A 14,600-nucleotide genomic window follows, 5' to 3' on the forward strand; every position below is an offset into this window, starting at 1 on the left:
CTCCATCTCCACAAGAACTTTGCAGTGGTCACTCCTACTGATACTGTAATGGACAGATGCATTTACGACAGGTAGATTAGTGAGGATGAGGTCAGGTAGGTTTTTCCCTCTCGTTGGTTCCCTCACCACCTGCCGCAGACCCAAACTAGCAGCTTTGTCCTTTAGGACTCGGCCAGCTCTGTCTGTAGTAGTGCTACCAAGCCACTCCTGGTGATGAACATTGAAGTCCCCCACCCTGAGCACTTTCTGCACCCTTTGCCACCCTCAGTGCTTCTTCGAAATGGTGTTCAACATGGAGGAGCATTGATTCATCAGCTGAGGGGGTAACAGTATGTGGTGATCAGCAGGAGGCTTCCTTGCCCGAGTTTGATCTGATACCATGAGACTTCATGGGGTCCAGAGTCGATGTTGAGGACTCCCAGGGAAATTCCTTTCCAACTGTATACCACTGTGCTGCCACCTCTGGTGGTGATGTCCTGTCAGTGGGACAGGGCATACCCAGGGATGGTGATGGTTGTGTCTGGGACATTGTCTGTAAGTTATGATTCCGTGAGTATGACTATGTCAGGCTTGATTTGTCTTTGGGGCAACTGTCTGGCACAAGCCCCCAGGTTCAATAAGAAGGTCTTTGCAGGGTTGACAGGGCTCGGTATGCCATTGTCATTCCTGGTGTCAGGTGATCTACCCAGTTTCATTCATTTTAGACTTCTTAGTGGTTTGATACAATTGAGTGGCTTGCTAAGTCATTTCAAAGGGAATTTAGGAGTCAACCACATTGCTGTGAGTCTGGAGTCTCATGTAGGCCAGACCAGGTGAGGACGGCAGATTTTCTTCAATAAAGGGCATTAGTGAACCAGGTGGGTTTTTAAAACAATCGGCAATGGTTTCATGATGAGATTTTAATTCTAGATTTATTAATGAATTTAAAGTCCACCAGCTGCCACATGGTGGGATTTGATCCCACGCCCCCAGAGCATTAGCCGGGGCCTCTGGATTACTAGACATTAGTGACTTACACTAGCTTTTCAAGCACATCATCATTATGTGTAAGTCACTTTGACTTTTATAACTTTTGATCAAGGTACTAGTACACTTTTAGAATTAAAAAAAACTCCATCCAACTGCCCCAGTGGATCAGTGCAGTCTCCAGTCAGTGGCTGAGCTGTACACAGCAGCAAGGTCAGTACTTAGCTGACATTAACTGGACATTAGCTTAGCCCCCTGTGTTAAGAAGAGGGAATTTGCCCAGAGTTCCTGCTTTACAGAAACCCCTCTGATGGAAACATTTATCTATGGTTATCAATCAAGGACAGAACCCGGTTGAACTCACAGAGGCAAATAGCATGCCAAAATTCATAGTTCAGATGTACGCATGAATATTGGCTGTTTGGCCATGTCACAGAGTGGCAACTTGCACTCAGGAAGCTTTAATTCATCAAGTAGTCAATGCTTTCAGAAAAAAAAGGAAAGAAAATTGGCGAGGGATAAAATGTTGCCAGCAATAGAATAGAATAAATTATATGCCTGTTCATTTTCATACTTGAGTTAATTTGTTGGCTGTTGCAACATGGCTGGAATGGGGATTTATATTACCAATATAAAATTCAAAAACATATTCTGGGAAAAGAAGTAAACATCAAATTATATAAAACTAAGTCCGTCCATTATTAATAGATTGGAACTTTACCTTTTCACTATACTTTTGGTTCTTTTCACATTATATATATGAATAGAACTGCATTAACAGGATTTTCAATTATAGCCACACTCTAACTACCTCTTGTGTTACTTATCTCTTTCAGCCCATTCACAGATGAAGTGTATCGTCAAAAAGAAAAGGTGATGAAGGAGAACTGAATAGCTGGGACATTTGATAAGATGGCAATATCTAATTGGATTCAGTTGGATCCCTCACTTTGCTTCAATTTGGAATCACACTGACTTCTGAATGGCTTCCAATATTTAATAACTATTAATTAGTTAAGATGTGATACTGTACTAATTATGGTCCATTTAAATATAAAGTTCTGTAACCAAATTTGAAGGATGATGCTTAGTACTTTATGCCTGATCACGAGAGCTCGAGCATATTTATTACAATTCAAAGTAATTATGGACTCATTTATATTACCAATGGACAAGCAACAAATTGTTTGGTATGACCTCACTTTAAATGCAAATATAAATGGAACCTGCCTTAACATCAGTCTGTCAAGACCTGGACAGGTTATTAAACCAAAGATATCAAATCATGTTATTCCTATTCCCTAAACTAATATTCTCAAACTAGGTCATTCACTTTTGCTATGTCAGTGATAAATTTACGTGAACATTTCTTGCTGCCATGCCAATCATCTCATAAATTCCTTCTGAATGTAGTGTTGCCTTCACACCTGATGATACAACGGTAACATGTAAGTCTGATTTTAAAAAATATGTTCCTCTTTGACATCTGGCAAGATTGGAATCATTCATAGCAATTGGACTTGTCATTTCCATTAATCTATCATGAGTCTTGCAGTGGGACAGTAAGAATTATATTATGAATCCTTGCAGGCACAGTAAAAAATTGAAAGATTAGATTACCTGCTAAAATCTCTTTTATTCTTACATTAGAACACTATTAATAGAAAATATTACACAGTTAACATTTCTGACCTTTTATTTGCAAACGCTTGCATGCTATTGGATATTGTGCAAACCTGCTTGTTCTAAAAATATTGTAGCATTACAAAAAAAATATTCTGCCAGAAAGAGCATATTGTGAACAATGGTATTTCTAATGTATACTAAATTGTATTTTATATTAATGGATAAGAAAAATATGTATTTTTATATACGGTAGAATCTGTTCCCCATTATCCTTGACTGGACCATCATGGTAAAAAACACTTTGATGCCATATAGACTAGAAAGTTCTAAGTTCAATTCCTGGTCTGTCCTAGTTTAGTTGATATCACCTGGGTTGGAAACAGGAACTTGGCCCCAGTGTCTCCGTGCAAGGGAAAGCAAAAATCACCCAGAGTTCCTGTTCATGATTACTATCAGTGACCCTCTGACAGAACATGTACAAGTATAGTTCTGGGTGAGGACAACAAGATTCAGTAGCTCCAGCAGTTAAATAGAACACTGAAACAGAATGCTTCAGCTTTACACGTGAAGAATGTCTATTTGTACAATGTGCTGTATGACACCGTTACTCAAAATTATTAAGCATCTTCACTGAAGGTGGAGGGGGGAGAACATTTTAAGAAAAGGCAAAATAAGTCTTGGAAAATTGCTGCGGTGTATAGTGAAATTGTAAAAAGACTGGTGTATTGCTTGCAATCTTGCTATTAATAGTGGAAAAACAGAAATTTTCTCCATTTGTATCACAAAAAGAATAAAATGATGGGGTTGATTTTAACTCCCTCCATCTGACAGAAACTTGGCAAGTTGCAGTAAACTGGAGTGGGCGTTATACCCAGTATGTTCTCCATTGACCTGATTGGCAGCTGAAGGTAGTGTCTTTCAAATGTGCAGGCTGGGCTCTGATCATGACAACAGGGCCTGGGCCTTATTTTCACCTGAGGCCTGAACAAAGAGTAGCGGTGGCTCTCCCACAAGGCCAAACCTGCCAGGATCCAACTCCAGGAACAGAGGAGGCCCAAGTAAGTTTAAAGTTTTAGCTTTTGTTTGCAAGTTTCCTTGTTAACCAGGTGAAGCAGGATTGCTCCTCTGAGACCCACAAGGATTCTCTTGCCCCAGGTTTCCACGGCTACGCACTATGATTCCCCCTCACCCCGAACCTACCGATGCACTTGCCTTGTGCTAAAGACCAGTTCCAGGTCCCCGGTAGCAGCCTTCGAGCTGCCTCATTTTAACAGGCACTTCTGTTTGAGCAATTTGAGGTAATCAGATCTTATAACTAGATTGTAGCCAACCTGCCCAAATGTATGAGCAGGTTTTTACTTCTGCAGAAAGTGTATTTTCAGTGTATTAGCAATTCTATGCCAGCTGTGTCATATCATATTTCATTAACACAACACAAGGTTTTAAAATTATTTCCATCTTCAAAATTCCTCTGTTGCTTTCTGGCACATGTAACAGATTGCTGGAGTGACGTGGGCAAGGACCTTTCACTTCATTGCATCTGCTCTATAAAAACTGAGGAGGTCAGTGTGTCCAGTCTCTTTATACTTTATACACTATATAAATACTTGCAGCAGATTACAGAAGAGTCTTACCATTTAAAATATGTTTTATATCTTTAAATTTATAGCCTTTTAAAATTCATGTCACAATTTTTGTTTTGAAAGGATAAAGATAATTTGTACCAGATTAACTGATGTTATATGTTTTATCTGGGATATTTATTTCACATTGTAAATCCAAGCACTCAAGTTATCACCTCTGTAATTCTTCAGTACAAGGACAGCAATGCTAAGTAATAGCAGATATTACTATTTAATTTATCCATCACTTTGGGTTCATAAACAAAAATCAAATACCAAATACTCTATCTTCCATAAAAGAGGAAGAAGCTTTTCCGTTTTCACTCATTACCACCACAGTGGAAAAATACTAGCAGAGAGAAATTGCTATAACTTGAACAACCTCAAAGCTTCTCTTCTCTAACACAATCTGTGAAAAGTGGAGGAAACCACACTTGACCTTGACTCTCCACCAATTGAACTCTGAGAGCATGGACATAATTAGAGACTACTAACTATGTTATTAAAGCAGATTTCCTGTGTATTCTATATTTGTGAATTTGAAACATTGGGTGCAGTGTAAAACGTTTTCTGCTGTGTTCTTCATTACAATGTTTGTGATTTTTTATCTTACGCCAGAATGTTAATTGTTTTTATATTTTTGGATGATTTGTATAATTAAATATTAGATTTTCTTCTCCTTGTAGTGTTTCGCATCTATTTGTATTACAATGACAGTGGAGATAATTGGGTTTATCTGTCCCAGCCAGTTAGCTCCCGATCAATCTGTCAATCATCAACGAAGTGATGAAAGGTGTCCTCAAAAGTGCAATCATGTGCATATACTCATCAATAATATATTCAACAATGCTCAGTTTGGGTTCTGCCAGGACTACTTAGCTCCAGACCTCATTACACCCTCGGTCCATACATTGTCAAAATAATTGAATTCCAGAGGTGAGGAGACAGTGACTGCCCTTCATATCAAGGCAACATTTGACTGAGTGTGGCATCAAGGAGTCCCAGCAAAATTGAAGTTAATGGGAATCAGGAGAAAACTTCCCACCGGCTAGAGTCATGCCTAGCATAAAGGAATTGATTGTGGTTTTTGGAGTCATATATCCAATTGTAAAGATCACCAAATACTCCTTAATCAGCTTCACAATGATACTGTTGTATTTTTCCAAACACCTTGAAAATATAATGTTATTCTCAGGACTTCATGTAAAGATAATCAGGCCATTTCTGAGCTTCGCAGGTTTTTTTATGTTCATTCATGGGAGTCACTGTCGAGACCAGCATTTGTTGCCCATCCCTAAATAGCTGCCGTGGTGGGGCTTGAACCCATGCCCCCAGAGCATTGGTCTAGGTCTCTGGTTCCAGTTGAACAAAGCTACTAGTCCAGTGACATTCCCACTATGCCACCATCTGCTTCAAAGACAAAATGAGTCTTGCAGGAGCAGCACTTCTCCAGCTTTGCCTGTGCTATTTCTGGTTAAAAATACCTCTGAGCTGCTGCTGTTTAAAACATCTAACTGCAATGTTGATATTTTATTTACATGAATGCTTTAGCAAAGCCTTCACCCAGAGTCAATCTGGCAGTGTAGATGTGCTGGTACCTGACCTCTGAGCTCTTGATGTTAACCAACACTAATGCCTTTCATCTTACAGCTTCTGTGCAAACAAGTTATCCATACATCACTTTATTGCTTATTAACTCTGTGTCTTCCTTAATTGTGAATTGACCTATATAGTAATTATGATTGTGAGTTTTATTTTGTTTAGTGCTGCCTGCTAACATATTGACCCTTTTAACAATTGAATTGTAATTCCCCGCAACGATTTTGTTCGCCTGCACTGAAAGAGTTAAACTTAGAAAAGAAACCATGGTGCCGGGGAACTAATCTGGCCTCTAGGACACTATAGGCCTTGGGAGGCTAGAATGAACTTTTCCAGGCAATGATCCAATGGGATCAGATAGTGCAAGTACACACTGATCTATCAGTGATTTTACTGGTTAGGCAATGTACATTTTTGTAAAAGCAATTTGCTTATCTACGCAATGAACGGACATCATCAGAGAGTCAATTTAGTCATGGATCAGTGGACAAATGCTCAATGTTGAAACTTCCTTGGTTTAAAGCCAAGGCATGTAGAAGAAAACATGAAGTTGGAATGGAAAAAGGAGTGCCACACATATAAAGTACAAGTATTTTTCTGAGGTGAAGGTGAGACACTTTGTCGGATCAATGTAACTGACTTGACCTGTCAGCAGTTAATGGTTAGACTGGGTCCAAAAAAGTGCAAACTCTTTCCATGCCTCAGTAAAGACATCTCATTTTGATCAGCACAGAATTCCACCATAATATAAGCACTTTATTGGTAACATCTTACTTCATGTGTTAAGAGAAGGGATTTCATAATTGGTGACCAGATCAATTCATGAACCTTGTTAAAATAGCAGTTAGCTACAAATACATGAATTGCATTTAGAGGAATTTGATGCAAACATATCAATTGGATACAGGAATTTGATGTGAAAATATGAATAGTATACAAGCAATCCAATATGAACATATAAAAAGCAAATACAAGAATTTGAGGAGGTATTTTGACATCTCCAGTGGATTTAACCCGAAGACAATCTAATGGTCATGTACTAGTGTTTGGGAATAAAAACTTTTAAATGATCACCATTTTGAATACATCATCTGTGATCAACTGTTGTAGGGTGGCTGAGTTGTACTATTGATGATAGAATTGATCAGCAGACACTTGTTAGGTGGAAACATTAAATTTATTTACAATATACTCAGCAGCAACTACACGTGTGCTTTCAACTCCAACTCTATCTACACTGACTCCTGTTGTAGCCCGCGCTTCTCTCCTATTGGTTACTAAGATCATGTGATCTTGCCTAACAAGTATTATTCTTCAAGGTACATTACACAGTAAAAAAAAAACCATAATTACTACATTCCTCCCCCTTTAACTCGTCTATACATATTTACAAGTACATATTTTCCAAGACAACATAATATTTACACTGGATGAGGAATTTACAAGTTCAGTCTTTAAGGTGGTTTCCTGGTTTGTGTGGAACGTTGCAGCTCCACGACTTCAGATTCTTTGTCAGGAACCTCCTTCTTTGGAGTTGCCTGAACATCAGGTGCTTCATGGGCACTTGCAGGAACATCAGACATGTCAGTCCTGGGTCAAGTATGCTCAAACAGGAAGCACATGGTCACTGTCATGGTCATGGTCACTGGTGCAACCAAATCTTAATGATTTTCTCTCTCTTCCTTAAATGGTCCACATGTTTATGGATGATCTGGCCTTCCACCTCCATGTGGTAAGATAGATGTCCAGTCACTGCACTTATTTCACCTGGTAACCACTTTGGTCCACCCACCGAAACTTTTCACGTATACTGGCTCTCCCACAGTAAATTTCCTCTCGCAATTTTGCCAGTCCTGTCTAGTTTTCTGGCTTCTCTGATGTACAGATAAAGTTGGAGTTGAAAGCACACGTGTAGTTGCTGCTGAGTATATTGTAAATAAATTTAATGTTTCCACCTAACAAGTGTCTGCTGATCAATTCTATCATCAATAGTACAACTCAGCCACGCTACAACAGTTGTTGGGAAATGATGTATTCAAAATGGTGATCATTTAAAAGTTTTTATTCCCAAACACCAGTACATGACCATTAGATTTCCACCTTCACCTCTAAATTCAGCATTATTAAGCTCAATCCTTACCCTGAGATGGTATTTCAACAATAACTCCGTGGTTGTGACACCTGTTGTGCAAAGGGGTATTCCTGTAATGAAAAAGAAAGCGTGCTAGCTTGGTTGCCAAGGAATCACCTGTTAGCATTTCCATGCCTGCCTTGAACATTTGAACCGCCCTTTCAGCCAGTCCGTTTAAGGAAGGGTGGTACCGTGCAGTCTTCACGAGTGATACTGTTGAAAATGATAAACAGTTGAACCTCCGCACTTGTAAATGTTGTGCCCTTATTGGAAACGATTACTTCTGGTAGTCTGTGAATCACAAAACTCTGAGGTAGTTTCTCATTTGTAGCGCCTGAGGTTAGTGACTTCACCTCATATACGTCCAACCATTTTGAATGGGCATCGACAATGAGCAGAAACATTGTTCCCAGGAAAGGTGCAACATAGTCAATGTGTAACAAAAACAAAAATACCTGGAAAAACTCAGCAGGTCTGACAGCATCTGCGTAGAGGAATACAGTTGACGTTTCAAGTCCATATGACTCTTCATCAGAACTAAGGAAATAGAGAAATGAGATAAAATATAAGCTGGTAGAGGGGGGTGGGACAGGTAGAGCTGCATAGGGGGCCAGTGATAGGTAGAGGCAAAGAAGAGATTGCCAAAGATGTCATAGACAAAAGGACAAAGGGGTGTTGACGGTGGTGATATTATCTAAGGAATGTGCTAATGGGGACATTAAGGGTAGCAAGCAGGTCAAGCTAGTGGCAGATGGCCCTAGTGGGGGTTGGGTGGAGGGAAGGGATCGAAATGGGCTAAAAGGTAGAGATAAAAAAATAGATCTAAATAAATTTAAAAATAGGTGGGAAAAGATTTTTTTTTTTAATTATAAATTATTGGTAAAAGGGGATGGGGACGGAGGAGGGAGGTCATGATCTGAAATTGTTGAACTCAACATTAAGTCCGGAAGGCTGTAAAGTGCCCAGTCAGAGTATGAGGTGCTGTTCCTCCAGTTTGCGTTGAGCTTCACTGGAACATTGCAGCAGGCCAAGGACGGACATGTGGGCATCAGGATGGTGGTATGTTGAAATAGCAAGCAACAGGGAGGTCTGGGTCATGCTTGCGGACAGACCGAAGGTGTTCCGCAAAGCGGTCACCCAGTCTGCGTTTAGCCTCTCCAATGTAGAGGAGACCACATTGGGAGCAGCGAATGCAGTAGACTAAATTGAGGGATGTGCTGCTTCACTTGAAAGGAGTGTTTGGGCCCTTGGATGGTGAGGAGGGGGCAAGTAAAGGGGCGGGTGTTGCACTTTCTGCGGTTGCATGGGAAGGTGCCATGGGAGGGGGTTGAGCTGGAGGGGGTGATGGAGGAGTGGACCAGGGTGTCAATGTGTAACTGCACCCAGGGTCTACCTGGCTATTCCCATGTGTGTAATGGACCTGTAAACTTTTGCAGTTGCTGACATTGCACATAGGACCTTATTAAACTCTCTATTTCACCATCCATCCCAGGCCACCATGGATAGCTGTGTGTTATGGTCTTCATTTGGGAAATTCCTGGATGGAAACTGTGTAGGTCAATTAAAAGTGGAGGAACTATCACTCGCGCTCCCCACAATAAGATGCCATTCTGGCTGGTTATTTCATGTCACCTGTTAAAGTACGGTTTCATTATGTCAGATACGGGCTCCTGTGACCAACCATGTAGCACTTGTTCTCGTACTTGAGGGACTGGGTCCCAACTTGTCCAGTCTCTGATCTGCCGAGCACATACCAGTGAGGACTCTAAGAAATTTAACAGCATAACAAGTTCCTGTGGAACTGGGACATGCTCATCATTTTCTTGTAAAGGCAAATGACTAAGGGCATCGGTGTTTGCAATTTGATTGCCAGGCCTATGTGCGAAAGTGTATTCTTATGCTGCCAGAATTAAAGCCCATTATTGCATTCTTGCTGAGGCTATGGGTGGTATAGCCTTGTCCTCACTTATCAATCCTGGCAATGTGGTCTGAAACAATTGTAAAATGGCAGCTGTGTACATACTGGTGAAATTTCTTGACACCAAAGATGATGGACAGGCCATTTTCTATCTGCATGTATCCCTTTTCCGCTGTGTTGAGCGTTCTTGATACATAACCTATTGGCCATTCCATGCCATCGTCCATCCAATGAGAGAGCACTGCTCCCACTCCATAGGGGGATGAGTCACATGACAGCACTGATTCTTTCATCTGGTCATAATGCAGTAATAGATTGGACGAGTGCAACAATTGTTTCACCTTTATGAAAGCTTCTTTCTGGGGCACCTCCCAAGACAAACGTTGGTTCTTTTTGAGTAGAGGATGCAGGGGGGCCAGCACTGTAGACAAATTGGGTAAGAACCACCTATAATAGTTGATCATTCCTAGGAATGATTTGAGCTCTGAGGCATTCTTTGGTGCAGATGCCTCTCATAGCTCTCACTTTCTCCTCAACCAGGTGGAGGTCCTGTGAATCTATCCAGTGACTCAAATAGATTAGCTCCCTTGCTTGGAATGTGCATTTTTTTAAAACACACTCCAGCTTGTAAGAAACATTTTAAGACTTCAAAGTTTGCTCTTTTTTAGTGAATTCTGTCACCAATACATCATCTAAATAGACTACAACCCGTGGCAGTCCCTGCAGTAAGCTTTCCATTGTTGTCTGAAAGATGGCATAAGCAGAGGAGACACCAAAAGACAATCCATAAGACCATAAGACATAGGAGCAGAAATTAAGCCATTCAGCCCATCGAGTCTGCTCAGCCATTCAATCATGGCTGATAAGTTTCTCAACCCCCTTCTCCCCGTAACCTTTGATCCCCTTACCAGTCAAGAACCTATCTATCTCGGTCTTAAATGCACTCAATGATCTGGCCTCCACAGCCTTCTGTGGCAATGCATTCCATAGATTCACCACTCTCTGGCCAAAGAAGTTTCTCCTCATCTCTGTTCTAAAAGGTCTTCCCTTTACTCTGAGGCTGTGCCTTCGGGTCCTAGTCTCTCCTACTAATGCAAACATCTTCCCCACGTCCACTCTATCCAGGCCTTTCAGTATTCTGGAAGTTTCAATCAGATCCCCCCTCATCCTTCTAAACTCCATCGAGTATAGACCCAGAGTCCTCAAACGTTCCTCATATGTTAAGCTTTTCATTCCTGGGATTGTTCTCGTGAACCTCCTCTGGACCCTCTCCAGGGCCAGCACATTCTTCCTGAGATATGGGGCCCAAAATTGCTCACAATATTCTAAATGTGGTCTGACCAGAGCCTTATAAAGCCTTAGCAGCATATCCCTGCTTTTATATCCTAGTCCTCTCAAAATAAATGCCAACATTGCATTTGCCTTCCTAACTACCGACTCAACCTGCAAGTTAACGTTAAGAGAATCCGGAACTAGGACTCCCAAGTCCCTTTGCACTCCAGATTTCTGAATTCTCTCCCCATTTAGAAAATAGTCTATGCTTCTATTCTTCCTACCAAAGTGCATGACCTCACACTTCCCCATGTTGTATTCCATCTGCCACTTCTTTGCCATTCTCCTAACCTGTCCAAATCTTTCTGCAGCCTCCCCACCTCCTCAATACTACCTGTCCCTCCAACTATCTTTGTATCATCTGCGTATAATCATGAATATTGGTACAACCCTTTGTGGGTATTAATTATGACAAATTCCTGAGAGGCATTATCCAACTCTAGTTGTTGATAAGCATGACTCATGTCAAGCTTTGTGTGCACTGTCCCTCTTGCCAGCTTGGCATACAGGTCTTTGATTTTTGTAGTGGGGTGCCTGTCTAGCTTAGCTACCTTATTAACCATCAGTATGTTGTCTCCACAAATTTGGACGCTTTGATTAGGTTTAAGGATGCGGACTATGGATGCTGCCCATTCTGAGAACTGAACAGTTTGTATAACACTCAGCCTGAATTTTCCCGTCGGCGATTTGGGGGCGGGGCCCGCTTGATGATGGGAAAATGACGCGGGATAAGTTAGGAGGAACCCCCGACGTCATCCCTGTCCCTTTAAATTTTTAGGAAGGTGGGCAGACAGCGAAATCAGCTGTCCACCCGCTGACTTGTCATTGGCCAACTGAGGCCATTGACAGAGTAATTAAAATAATTAAAAAGACCTGCCCATCCAACCTTAAGGCTGGCGGGCAGGCCAGAGCCCCAGCGGGCTTCTGATAATAAATGAAACCTCATCCACTGGCGGGATGAGGTTTCATATCCATTTTTAAAAACTTTAATACATTTTATGTGATATTTATTAACATGTTCCCTCTCGTGTGACATTGTCACATGAGGGGGACATGTTAATAATTTTTAAATTTTTCTATTTTTAAAGTTTTTTTTGGACTGTCAATAATTTCCCTGAGACAGCACTTTGTCTCAGGGAGCACTGCACATGCGCGTGAAAGAGCGCATTTTGACAGTTGGGGATTCCCTCCCCCCCCTGCATAGGAAGCACATAGCGCTTCCTGTCGGGCAGGCCGCTGGGCGGGCCTTAATTGGCCCGCCCACTCAAAATGGCGGCATGCCCCATTTTGGTGGTGGGGGTCGGCTGTTCGCCCGCCGCTGAGCCGGTGGGGTCTGCACGCCCACCAAGGGCAAGATTCTGCCCCCAGTTTCTCTAGTCTGTCTTTTTCTCGCAGGACGTATGGCACCGGTCTCGCCTTCATGAAGCGAGGGGTTGCTTCTGGATCCACATGAATCTTGGCCTGCAAGCCCTGGATTTTCCCCAATTCATCCTTAAAGATGGTGGCGTACTTTCTAATTAGCTCTGGTAGCCCACTTGCTCACAACTGGAGTTAAAGGCAATTAATTTAGAATGGGCTGAAATTTTCCAGTTGTGAGCAAGTGGGCTACCAGAGCTAAAGCCCCTGGAGGCTTGCTTCACCTTCACCTACTACCACCATCAAGGGTATCTTTGCTGATTGGCTTCCATAATGAAGTTACTCTGCTTGTGCCTTTTACTTGAATGCCTTCACCCGTATGTTTTTAGCTTGGTGGCTGTTTCTTCTAAACTTGTTTGATGTTCACCATCATTCAAATATCTGAAGGTACGTTCCCTAATTACTGTAATGGAAGCTCCTGTGTCCACTTCCATTCTAACAGGTTTGCCATTTACTTTCACTGTGACAAATATTGGCTCTGTCTTTCCAACTTTCACATTAAACAATGAGTAAATGTCAGAATTTGTTGTTTCAGGGTCTTTTTCATTGGGCTTCTTCTTTTATTTACAAACCTGCTTGAATCTTTCCTTGCACTGCCTCATCATATGTCCACTTCTATGACAATAGTAGCATTCAATTTTTTAACTGCCTTTTAAAACAATTTTTTAATTGCTAAAAGACTGATTGTTTCCATCTCTATTAAAATTATTCTTTGATTTCACTGCTAAGTTATTTTTCTTTATTCTTCGGCTAGCGGTGGCTACTTCCCACTTCTCGGTGGACTCTGACTTTTTCGTGCCTCTTTCGGCTGAAGTCTCCTGCCCAATGTGGAGGACGGCATCATCTTGCACACCTTGTATTGCATTTGAACCTCGTACTGCGCTTTCCATGGCCAGCGCTATCTCTAGCTCCTTCTTGATATCCAGATTCATTTTGGACAATAATCTTTTCTGAATAGAGCTCTCTTTCACACCACACACTAAACGATCTCTGGGTATGTCATTCAGAATAGTACCGAACTCACAATGTTCCCTTAGCTACTTCAAACTTGCCATGTAGAACGCAGTTGTCTCAGCCGGGGCTCTATTTCGCGAATTAAACCTGAACCTCAGCATTGTGACTGAGGGCTTGGGTTGAAAGTGAACCTTCACAAGGTCCACCAATTCATTGAAATTCTTTGAATCTGAGGCACTGGGTGCCGTCAAACTTCAAATCAGACTGTAGGCTTTGCTCCCACAAGTACTCGAGAGGATCGCTCGCCTCTTCTCCTGTAATATCATTTGCCTGAAAAAAGGACATGAGGCCTATATATTGAGACCAATCATCTGGCAGGTTCAAAAGGATCAATTCTCCAAAATTGTGGCATTTTGAGAGGGGATAACTTCTTCAATTCTAACAGAGCTTGCTACTTACAATCATTGGGCAAGATATAGTACTGATTTATTTTTAACTTGATTTCTTCTGTTTAATCCTGTTTTACCCTCATCACCAGTTTGTTGTAGGGTGGCTGAGTTGTACTATTAATGATAGAGTTGATCAGCAGACACTTCTTGAGTGGAAACATTAAGTTTATTTACAATATACTCAGCAGCAGCTACATGTGCTTTCGACTCAACCCTATCTCTACACTGACCGCTGAGGTAGCTCTCGCTACCCCTCCATAGATTACTACAGATCATGTGATCTTGCCTAACAAGTGTTATTCTTAAAGGTACATTGCACACTAAATAAAACCATAATTACTAGATGAAAATTAACCCCAAGGATAGTAAATGTAATGAATATTTAACTCTCAGCCTAGAAAATGAATTTAAAGTATGTAATTTAATTGTATTTTCTAATGAATGACAATGATGATCCAACATGATCAAAAAAAAATTTTATTCATACATGAGATGTGGGCATTGCTGGCTAGGCCAGTATTTATTGCCCATCCCTAATTACCCTTGAGAAGGTGGTGATGAGCTGCCTTTTTGAACTGCAGCAGTCC

General features: G+C 41.3%; 1 protein-coding gene across 1 annotated transcript in view; it reads left to right on the forward strand.

Annotated features, from left to right (window-relative positions):
• Nucleotides 1-4,893, forward strand: part of pemt (phosphatidylethanolamine N-methyltransferase) — a 149,310-nt gene extending 144,417 nt beyond the window's left edge. The window contains exon 7 of the mRNA XM_041206920.1: nt 1,803-4,893. Within this exon, the coding sequence (XP_041062854.1) occupies nt 1,803-1,857 (55 nt within the window). The 3' untranslated portion in view covers nt 1,858-4,893. The remainder of the gene's footprint in view (nt 1-1,802) is intronic.
• The last annotated feature ends 9,707 nt before the right edge of the window (nt 4,894-14,600 follow it).

This window comes from Carcharodon carcharias, chromosome 15, assembly GCF_017639515.1.
Source record: "Carcharodon carcharias isolate sCarCar2 chromosome 15, sCarCar2.pri, whole genome shotgun sequence".
Taxonomy (NCBI): domain Eukaryota; kingdom Metazoa; phylum Chordata; class Chondrichthyes; order Lamniformes; family Lamnidae; genus Carcharodon; species Carcharodon carcharias.